General features: G+C 38.5%; 1 protein-coding gene across 1 annotated transcript; it reads right to left on the reverse strand.

The window, feature by feature from the left end:
- Positions 1–4,592: 4,592 nt before the first annotated feature.
- On the reverse strand, positions 4,593–9,826 carry LOC139459824 (COX assembly mitochondrial protein homolog). Its single transcript, XM_071241524.1, has 4 exons — positions 9,739–9,826; positions 8,789–8,893; positions 6,253–6,343; positions 4,593–5,651 (listed from the first exon to the last, which is right to left on the reverse strand). The coding sequence occupies exons 1-4, from the start codon at positions 9,815–9,817 to the stop codon at positions 5,534–5,536; spliced, it is 393 nt and encodes a 130-aa protein (XP_071097625.1). The 5' UTR covers positions 9,818–9,826; the 3' UTR covers positions 4,593–5,533.
- Between the last annotated feature and the right edge of the window lie 1,786 nt (positions 9,827–11,612).

Consider the following 11,612-nt stretch of genomic DNA (forward strand, 5'->3'; position numbering starts at 1 on the left):
TATACACTCATTTTTTTTCACAGTGAAAGTAGGAAGCTCACAATAGTGTGAAAGTGATATGCCGTTATGAGGCCTTCGTTTTACGAGCGAAATAGGCCTGAGTTATCCCCCTTAGATTATGACGTAATTGGTGCCAATTCAACTGGGTGCCTGTCTATTCTCAACGCAAAAGATATCAAGGACCAGTTTGCGGTAAAACAACATGGTTTACGACACACTGCGGCGCAGTGGTGACTCAGCATAACACAATTCTGGCTTGCATCTGAGATGCTAGAATCACAAAACTGTACCTACACCACGTGAAGCGGCTCTAACAAAGCATGATGACGTCATAATGTTTATCAATTGGCACCAATGACGTCATATTGCAAGGGACATAAGCCATGGTGTTTTTGTTATGGAAATAGAACACTTGGTAAATGTGAAAAATATAAATCGTTTTAGTGCAAAAAATATGTTAATTAAATATGATGTTTTTATATTTTTGTCTATGACACTTCTATGTTAACACTTTTAATGTGGAAAAAGTACAAGAAAAAAAGGTTCATTTCCGTGTGAACTTGCCCTTTAAATCGAATGGTCAAACCCTGGCCCCTGCATGTGTGGGGTATACAAAGAATAACAACCTGAAGAAACAATGAACATAACTTGATATAATGTTCAAGACAATGCATCTTTTTGTCCTCCAGACCCCTTCTCAGCACTGTTGTCTCGTATCGGTTCTCCATCTGTTGTACTTTGAAGCGTTGGAAACAACTTCCTCTTGTGTAGATTTAAGTTATAACATAGTTCCTACCTCTCTGAGCTGTTCATGTCTTGCATGTTTAATGTTGAAACCACTGCCACGTTTGTCCTGTTCCTAATGTGTCTAGACAAGGGAAACAGACCTACCGTTTGTAGTTTGATTTTAGACAATGCTGAGTAGAGGTGGAAATCATTCTGTGTGTACATATTCGTTTATGATACGTCGTGATATTATATACATGGATTCATTTGTACATTGACATTGGTTTCCTCACATTGGTGAGACAATTGCCTCATGTTATGGAGATGTGCATTAGTAGAAAGAAACAGATAACTGGAGCCTCTTGTTGGATCCCAAACAACCCGCATGACAATTTGTTCCTGGAAGTACTTGACATTATTTGAATCTACATATACCATATATTTGCTAATATATTGGCAAGTGAACAATCCCAATTAGCGCCCCTTCCGATTGATCAATGTACACAAGACTTATTTATTCGTGTATAATATGCACGAGTGTGTTATGTACACGCTTAATTATGGGCAATTGAATTCAGGAAAAATATATCTGTCGTATATAAACAGTTCAGGCCATCAACATAAACCACGAAATTTATCTTTCAACTCTGTTTTTTTTTCAACAAAATAATATTCTAATAAGAGGTCCCTATTTCTATATTTGAGAGCGCCCTGGGCGCTTATTACGTTGAATACGGTAGCCAGAAACATTATTTGGGTGTTCAAAGTCACTTGACATGAACAATTTCATCATGCAGATAGACAGGAGGATCTTGTAGTCCAGTTGTTAAAGTGTCGGCCTGTCATGCTTCATGGCCTAGGTTTGCTTCCCCACATGGCTCTTGTATGTAATTAATCTCCAAACATTGTTTCACTAAGGTGTCACATCCAGCTCATCAGCTCAATACTTAGTCCAAATATTTCGTTGTTCTCTGATGATGTCCTGCAGCAAAAGGCACAGGTCTAACTGTATAGAGTTGACAGTAATATTTGTCTTAGTAAATCGAAATGGGGTGAACCATTTAGCAGATATTTAAACCAGTGAAATGGCATGAAATATCTCATTCGAAGTCAGCAGTAATCCTTTCCACAGATGTCTTTCTTAAGGTTAGGGGTATCTTTCATCAAGGTGAGAAGAGGCACAATCAGTAAGCGATCCCCCCAGATTCACCACAGGAGATCCCATTTTCCTATTTTAACAAGGAGGATCACTTATTGTGAAATAGTTCATCTTTTTATGAGTTATTCTCCTATTTTCTGCACAGTCGCATACCGTGCTCCTTATGTCGTTGATGTGCAGTTGGCATCTTTGTTAATGCAGTAGAACACATCCGTGCAAGATACCTTCAGAGCACTGAAACGGGGTACCAATGTCACACTTCTGAAGGAAATAATCCTGCCGATTCTGCAATTGTAAGAGTGGAGAATCTGTAATTTTAAGTGATATAATGCACAGATACAAGGACATTCCTTAAATAAAGTGATCTATACTGAACCAAATAAGTTAGAGATCATGATTGGGTAATGTTTATGAAATTGTGTGATCAGTCTTCAGTTCAAAAGATATTCATGATCCCAAGCTTTGCTCAGTATATAGAGTGTTTATCCCACATTGAGTATTGTGATGATGTCTAAGGGTTTTCTCATCACACACAGAATGTGTGAAGCCCATTTCTGGTGTCCCCCGCCGTGATATTGCTGGAATATTGCTAAAAGCAGCGTAAAACCATACTCACTCACTCACTCACTCATAACACACAGTCCCAGCCTTACACCAAATGCATGATACCAAGTCTTGGTGTTCCCATCAAGGTCACCCTTTTTAAGTTTGGGAGGTTTTACTACTCTGTCACAAATAAAATTCATTACACATCTGAAATTTACATGTATGAACATCCAAATTAGATATTTGAAATATTGTGTGATTTTAGCAATTACAAGGATGGCATCCTAAAGAGCATGTACCTCAAGGACATGCAGCCATGGGAGCCCCCCTCCATGGCTGTTTCTGTATAGTGTGTACAATATATATCACTCAGGTGATCTTCAACCAGTCTTACGGTCATGTTGGATGATAATTGCATGTTGTATATAACATCAAGATACAAACTGATTTTGTATTGTTTGCAAATACGAAATAATAATGTTTATGGCTTACTTGTGCTAATGGCAAGTATTGAAACATTAAAATTGATATTGAAACATGTTTGTTTGCTTTTGTGTACAAGTCTACTACTGATATATCAGGATCTGATCCAGCTGTTCTACGCTCACCATGTCCAGTTGTACAGGAAAGACCCTCCAGGAGCTATATCATCTCTTTGGACTGGGATGATTCTTCAGCTTAAAACATCCCAAGTACCTCAAGTTTGTCACAAGAGCTGACTAAAATGGGGACCTAATTGGTGGCTGTCTACATACATGTATTCACAGAAAATAGATCCTTAGTAAACCATACTTGTCCAGATAACCAGGGCCCACTTGCACAAAGCGATCTTAGCGCTAAGATGATCGTAACTCCCATACTTTTACATAGGCTTACATACACAACTAACAGTTACATACCATGGATGTTTGAGTGTGATTTATCACAGTGATAGATTTGACACTTTCCCAAACACCTTGAAGAATTCATGACAGATTTAATTTATTTTATTTGTTGGTTGTGAAAATTGATCTTGTTTGAAAATTTGTGATGTTTATACTGCTTTTAAGGTCAGACTGATGTTATTAACCCTACTGAAAAAACCTTGAATGTTCCATAACTGTATGAACCATGGTGTTGTCGTGTGTAGATTGTTGCTCAAGCACTGGATTGCTTGGCCGAGATTTGATCATTTACAGACTGCTGTGATACACTGAATATTAGAACTTTAACTCACAATGGCTGGTTACCATAAACGTGATAAAGAACTTGCCTTCAGCAGTGACCACAACCCACTTGCATGAAGCGATCTTAGCACTAAGACAATCACAACTCCAATAGTTTAACACTTGACTTATGACTGTTTGACACATCTTTATAATCACCTTTCAGTGACCTGTTTCACTAACAACATCAGAAATTTCTCCCGTCACATGATTCACCGTGTCGGCCATTTTTACGTCTTGTACTTGATGTAAATGTACTACGACGTGCTGTCATTAGGACTGACTTACTGAGGTAGTTCTCAACAGACCATTCCCTTCCAATGATATTATTTGAATACATTTGTTGTAAACAAACTACAACAGATGTTCATGTAAAGCAAGTTGAGCACACATACTCAAAAAGAGAGGTGACATGAGCGCAACTATTTTATTCCGCAATACCGCTGGTTGTATGGCTGTCAGTGTAAGCATGAAGTCACACGCATAGATCTAGCTAGCGCTACATCATTCGAGGGAAAAAATGATATAAAATATCATAGGAATTTAATTTCACTTTGTGTGAGTTCATTGTAGTATGAACCTACATAGAGTGAATGCCAAACTGCATGAACGTCGGAGCTTGCGACTACATTCATACAACGTTTGACCCTTACTCTATGAAGGTTCATACTCCAATGAACTCATAGAAAGTGAAAGTCAATAAAAACAACCATTTAAGTTGGGAATATTTGAAAGTACAGGATGGGTGCTCTACCTGTTTCCAGGCTTACTTCATTGCAATAAAAATCAAGGTTTGACTTAAACAATTCTGATATTAATACTGTACATGAAATGATTCAGTGTCAATAACTCCAGCAAACTGCTCTGTCATCCATGTGGCCAAGAAGGAACCATACAAAGTTCTAAACTCTAGCACACTCGGTGCAAACACAACACACATAGATTTCTTTGATATTTTATTTCAAATATACGTGCTCTTATCAAAGTACATTTGCAACACAGTCACAATTACGAATCACTTATAAATGATCTTACAAAACAAACCCTTCCCATCTGTTGAACTATAGTCGCAGCATCAGACCCACTCCACATCATGACCCTAGTGCTGTACCGCCAACACATCTCTTTTCAAGATACATTCTCATCTAAGTGCACTGCAACATAGCTCACTCTCTCTATCACTAAGCTCACTATCAGCAAAAGAAATAGGGATACATCAGTAACCATGGTAACAGTCTCAATTTTCTTGCACATTCATTCTCCACAACTTGTATACATGATAATTTGGTCTATTTACACTGATTCTCTTATAAGAATTCATTCTCAAGAGTCGCTTCTACCATTTGTTAATATTTCATGCTTACCATGTTAACAAAGAACAGGGTAGTGATGCAAAATGAATACTAATAGTCCACAAAAAGGTGTCTGGTTGTTCTGTTATGTTTCAAAGATTTCATATCAGCAATGATTTACCTGTAGTTCTGTAATATGGTCAGGATTTACCTGTAGTTCTGTGATACGGTAATAACTTGTCTACCATGTACTAATGCTTAGCGTGCTTCAACAAAAGGGGGAGAGGGGTGCACCACTGGATCCAGTCTTCTAACGTCATGGTGACAGTGTTACTTTAAGGTGTTACCACTATTAGGACTGCTGCATCACTGGCTTCACACACAGCCATAACGTCATTAGGAAGCACCATGCAAGCACTACCTCCCTTTAGATTTATAACCATCCTGGAAAATATGTCCTCTGGGCGAAATCTTAATTTCCCCTAGCAAGAAGTTGGCAGAACTTCCAAACACAATGATCAGACCACAGTTGATTTCATTCTTCAGGGTTGTCTATCTTCTTTCAAAGTTTTGAGATATTCACTTTGATTCTGCAATTCACTGGCTTAAATCATGACTCCCTCTGACTTCTTCATCTTCTGTTTGATTCCAGTTCGGCGGTACTCCGACCTCTCCTTCAGATACTCCGCCGTACACTCGTCAATAAAAGCCTGATCTGCATAGCTGCAAGATTATAACAGGCCTTATCATATAAAGGATAGTGTTATTGATGCGATAAACCATTATTGTAAATTTGGTATCGCGATATAAAAATGCAAATGAGGCCAACAAGCAGGGACTTCTTCTAATGTCCAAACATTGATTCAGTGTCTGATTGCTCAGTTAGCTATTGACTTATGTTACCCATTAGCTTTGATACAGGCTTTCCTCATATATGGGTGATTAGACAAACAATTTTTAAAATTCCCAAACTATCAAAGGGCACCAGTTCACAACTATGTCTATCTATGTGACAAGTTTAGTTCTCTCTCTTTAGCTCTTCTCGGGAAATGAAACGAGATGGATGGAAGGACTGACGGACAGGGGATAATAAATTATGAAAATAAAACCCAGTTGAACTCTGTCATGGGCAGACCATTTAACAACACCACTGACTGAAACAATAACACAATACAAGCAAATTAACATTTTTTCAACAAGTCAAATGTACGGAAACTATGAGGCACATTTATTGATGATTAATTCCCATTTATCACAGAAAATTGGCTTATGAAAAAAAGTACAAATCATCACTAGCAATATTACTGTTTCCTCATCAACTTACGCTGCTGTCAGACAGATGTGCATTTCTTTGGCTTGTTTTCTGCATTTGAACGGCAGCAGCAGACCTGCTTCCTTGGCACAGATTCCAAACTCTGCGATAAAGGAATTGTTTAGATTTGGCTTGTTGTTTAACGCCGCACTAAGCAATAATACAGTTACCGTATATCGCTGTGTATAAGGCAACCCCACGTGTAAGACGACCCCCCTGTACACGCCTTCAAAATCAACCCAAAATCCTATATCAACCCCAAATGGGAGATCTTTGACTCCGTGTATAAGACGACCCCCTTCTTAACCCCCTCATTTTAGGTACGAAAAACTCGCCTTATACACAGCGATATACAATATATGACGGCGGTCTGTAAAAAAATCGAGTCTGGACCAGACAATCCAGTGATTAATATCATGAGCATCGATCCACGCAATTGGGATCGATGACATGCATCAACCAAGTCAGCGAGCCTGACCACCCAATCCCGTTAGTCGCCTTTTACGACAAGCATAGTCGCCTTTTAAGGCAAGCATGGGTTGCTGGAGACCTATTCATAGTCACCATTTTAGAACTGGGATGCATTATATTACAGTTGAACCATAACAAATGTATAATTCAGGATGGAATAATTATATAATAAATATAAATATACATCATCCAGGAGAGAAATGTACTGTTTAACATATATTTCCAATAAGGGAAGAATGATTCTCAATGTTGAAGTGATGTGACATCACATTGCCTAATTGTTTAGAACACCATATGGTGTCAATCATTGTTCATAATGACCCAAAATGCTAACAATGGGCCATCTGAACAACCCAGTTTTTCAGAATGGTTGAGATTCTATAGGTTTTTCTTCATTACTTAAAGTGAACGTAAAGTAAAAAATAGCAACTTTGCAGATTTTAATACTTTAGGGCATACCTAATCACAAATGCATGCCAGAAGTTAAATTGCAAAAGGGGAAATACCGTAAAACAGATAATAAGAAACGCCAGCCAAAATCGTCTCACAAACGAATGATTCCACCACACATGGGATTCCCCTTACTGGGCTTAAAACGGGTGACCGGTGTTTGATGTGCTGCACAATTTCAAGATTGGGCCGGCGCCCAGTTTGCCTGGTGGTTTATTGGGGAACTTCCGACTTGTCCAGCACCTTTTGATTTCAGTACAAATTCACCAGAGCATGGGGATTGGTAGGGGATCAAGGGGGGCATTTCACTTATGACACAACTAATTGGTGAACTTTATTCACTATACTGTACCGAGTGAAAAATTTTAAAATATATATCAATGAGTGAGTGAACGTGAATAATTTAGAAATACTTTCCTCACAAAAAGGAATACTTACAAGAAATACAATTCTATGTCACTGAGCAGTGAGATGACAAAACACATAATCTTGAGGGGTCACATCTAAATCTGTACAAATTCACTGAGATACTGCAGGTTGAGCAGGATAATACTGCAATCACAGTCCAGGTAGTTTGATGACACCCAAGGAGAGAACAAAGTATAGCAAATGCCCTTGAGTGGGGAAGAGACAAGCTCTTGCCCACTAGAAACCAGTGAACGATTATCACAATGCTGTTTCGCATCTAGTTGGACTGTGAATGATGGAAATGTTAAATGTGAATTTGACAAATAAGACAATATTTTATACAGTGCTCATTCTTTTTATCAATTGTTTATTTCATATTTTAAAGGAAATGTTTTGTTTGTTATTTAACAACGCACTCAGCAATATTCAAGCTATATGACAGCGGTCTGTAACTAATCGCATCTGGACCAGATAATCTAGTGATTGACATCATAAGCATCGATTCCATGCAATTGAGATACGATGACATACATCAACCAAGTCTGACCACCTGATCCCGTTAATTGCCTCTTACAAAAAGCATAGCCGCCTTTTATGGCACGCATGGGTTTCTGAAGACCTATTCTACCCCGGATCTTCACAGGCCTTAAAGTAAATGAATGCTGGAAGTATGGGTATATATTGCTTAAACAAACACGATATGGATTATTCCTTGGCCAGCTGTTGGACAAGTAGGAAGCCCTGTTTAATTGTCCCCAAAAAAGGATGTTAGTCGTAAAAAGCTTGTTACAGACATTTATTGTTATTTTAATTTTTTTACTATGTCAAAGGTTGTTTCACACACTCAACAATTTGTGCAAATGTTAATTTTGTAGGTATAACCGATATAGCAACACTTTTTGCTTGGTCGCTTCCAGAGTCAATGGATAGCTTCTTAGCATCACAAGTCTATACATATCAGCCAATGAAAATATTTGTCATGCATTGCTGCACCGGTAGCTTTCCGTCATGCCCCCCAAAAGCAATATTCCAGCTATATGTCTGTGGGCTGTAAATAATCAAGTCTGGACCAGACAATCCAGTGATTGACATCATGAGCATCTATTCACGCAATTGGGATACAATGACATGCATCAACCAAGTCAGCGAGCCTGACCACCTGATCCCGTTAGTCGTCTGTTTGGTAAGTCCCTGGATAAGGAATTAGAACTACCGGTACCTTTGACTTGTTCAGCACATTGCCCCTTCTTCGCCTTGGCCTTCATCTTCTGGGGGATGACAATTTCTCTCTCAGCTTTCCGTAGTGACTGATCTTCTGGGTCACCTGCAGAGAAGCTCAGTTTGCATATGGTGATATACAGCAAAACAAATGGTCAGCCTCTTATTGGGAAGATGTAGCACATGAAATGTGTGATCAATGGCAACTAATTTCTAATCATTGGTAATAATTACAATGTATGGGACAGATATAGTAACTACATGTTGTTTTGTATTTTGAATTCATTATTTGTATGTAAACAATGACCTTCATTTGTAACCTTCATTCATTATTCTTAACATTTGACTAATTTTGCGTACTTTTGTCATTTATTTCAACTTTGTGTTTTTTAACTGAATGATCACCCATAGTGGGCTCGTGTAACATATACACATGATATTTAATGTTATTTTTTCATAAGATGGTTTGTTTTGTGATCTATGTTCAATCAAGACGTAAACAAACTGAAGCATTGATTGTATATATGCTGGTAGCATATGGAGAAAGGGGTATTGTGACATCCTCAGGTTATGTATTAAGGCTTTGATAGCTATTTTCAAGGTTGACACCATCACTCTCTTGAGTTTGGAGAACTTTGCCGACACGTTAAATATCTTGTTGAAATTTTAGGTTTATTTTCATAGTGACAGACCAACGCTGTATAAGAATTTTGTAGCAGGTAACTTGTTCAACAATTTGAAATCCTTCGTTATGTCTCTCTGCAGGTAACTGTCAATGTTCATTCATGTTGGTTACATACGGTCTCTGGTTACGGTCGATCTTTCATGTTTCATCATTCCTAATATGTAAAAAGGCCGCTGTCTTTGCGGTAGAAGACTAAAAAAACTTCCGTGTAATGTCCAGGCAGTGCATTAACTATGTACATATGGTCAAATAGAAAACAGCCATACCAAGTCCCATTGGCCCTCCCCCCATATTCTCGCTGAGGACACCCGTCTCCCTGTTGGGGTTTGAGAACATTGCCCCCATGTTGAATTATTGTTTTGTCGCTTATAACGCTCAACATTAGTTTGTGTTTCGCCAGTACGTTTGTTACGACGATTGTCTATTGATAAGATGAAAAAATCCAAATGTATCATGATAATGTTAAACTTTTCCCTATCAGTCGTACACAGAAATAATGCTTTTGGATTTTTAGTGATGTAAGCGGCGAGGTAAGAAAGAACGTGAGGGAGGGCTTATTGTATACGATGGAAAGGGAGAAATGTTTTTTTTCTAAGAATGAAGAAGGGCTCTTGTCAGCCGAATTGTTGAGAATGGTCTGTCGATAAGATTTACTGATAGTGAATAAATATTGAGAATGAATTGCGTTAATGTCTTTTTACAGATCTTGAGTATTTATGAATAACGTACGATAGTTTTGAAGTCTGTATTTCACAAAGACTCAAACTGATATTATTTTCAGTGTCGATATATTGTTCTGTGCACACCAATTAAGTTGCTGGTCTTTTGCTGGTCACCCCAAGTAAGCAAATTCTAAGGTTCTTTTTGTTGTTGCAATTAGACCACGCATAATGTGCATCTCAAATACTGAATAGTTTACGGTTGGAATATTGTTTATTGTTGTTGGTATACAGTATATTGTTGGTAGCTATAGATGTCCTTTAGATGTTTTTACCCTGTATGCCATTCAACCCGCGCCCGTTCAAATATTTGTACAATTTTTATTATTATGATAAGTATCACTTGTCCCCAACTTGATTCGAATAAAACTTTTTTCTATGACCCCCCACCACACCACTTGATCTTTCCTCCATACTTCTTTGAGGGATTCCGGATAAAAGATGAGTTCCTCTGCAACCTAACCTTGTCGGAAAGAGGCGACTCATTGGATCGGTTGCACCAGTGAACATCCATGCCACGGGTCACTTTCTTTCTACAGGCTATCTGTCCAACAACGCTTGTAGTGTTAGTGTTAGTGTTAGTGTGTGTTAGTGTGTGTGTGTTTCACGCCGCATTAGTTGGTTGGTTGGTTTGTTGTTTTACGCCGCACTAAGCAATATTCCAGCTATATGACGGCGGTCTGTAAATAATCGAGTCTGGACCAGACAATCCAGTGATTAATATCATGAGCATCGATCCACGCAATTGGGATCGATGGCATGCATCAACCAAGTCAGCGAGCCTGACCACCCGATCCCGTTAGTCGCCTTTTACGACTAGCATAGTCACCTTTTACGGCAAGCATGGTTTGCTGATGACCTATTCTACCCCTGAATCTTCATCACGCCGCATTAAGAAATATTCCACTTACATGACGACGGCCGCATTAAGAAATATTCCACTTACATGAAGCCGGCCTTTAAATAACCGGTCCTGGATCAGTTCGGGTCACCCTCATACAATCAACTATTTTAGGTCGCCTCTTACGACAAACATGCATGTTGCTGGGAAGGAATGATTTCTCCGAGGCAAGGGAGTTAACTGACTGGGAACTGGACTTGTATAGTCAGTTAACTCCCTTGCCTCGGGAATGCATGAATTTGTACTAAACGGTTACATGTACACAACACATGTTAACATTAAAAGAATTTATTTTAATTTTAAATATATATTTACATATGTATGATGGTATATTGACATATCCATACATTGGCATAAACATCACAGGAGCTCGTCCAATGAATTGAGAATTTTAATCGCAGGGTACAGGTTTACGACCGTGACGTCTGGGCCAATAATGACCATAGCTATTAAATAATGTGACATGTACATTAGAACGACCACTTGAGAAAGAAATACAGTCGATCGATATTTTAAACCC

This window comes from Haliotis cracherodii, unplaced genomic scaffold (genome assembly GCF_022045235.1).
Source record: "Haliotis cracherodii isolate W230 unplaced genomic scaffold, xgHalCrac1.p SCAF_1, whole genome shotgun sequence".
In the NCBI taxonomy this organism is placed as follows: Eukaryota; Metazoa; Mollusca; class Gastropoda; order Lepetellida; family Haliotidae; genus Haliotis; species Haliotis cracherodii.

What these genes read in the sequence shown, in the direction of transcription:
- LOC139459824 (XM_071241524.1), bottom strand. Translation starts at nt 9,817, where the DNA reads ATGGGGGCAATGTTCTCAAACCCCAACAGGGAGACGGGTGTCCTCAGC. An exon ending in GGGAGGGCCAATGGGACTTG is followed by an intron (nt 8,894 to 9,738) that starts GTATGGCTGTTT and finishes GCTTCTCTGCAG; the next exon opens with GTGACCCAGAAGATCAGTCA. An exon ending in CACATCTGTCTGACAGCAGC is followed by an intron (nt 5,652 to 6,252) that starts GTAAGTTGATGA and finishes ATAATCTTGCAG; the next exon opens with CTATGCAGATCAGGCTTTTA.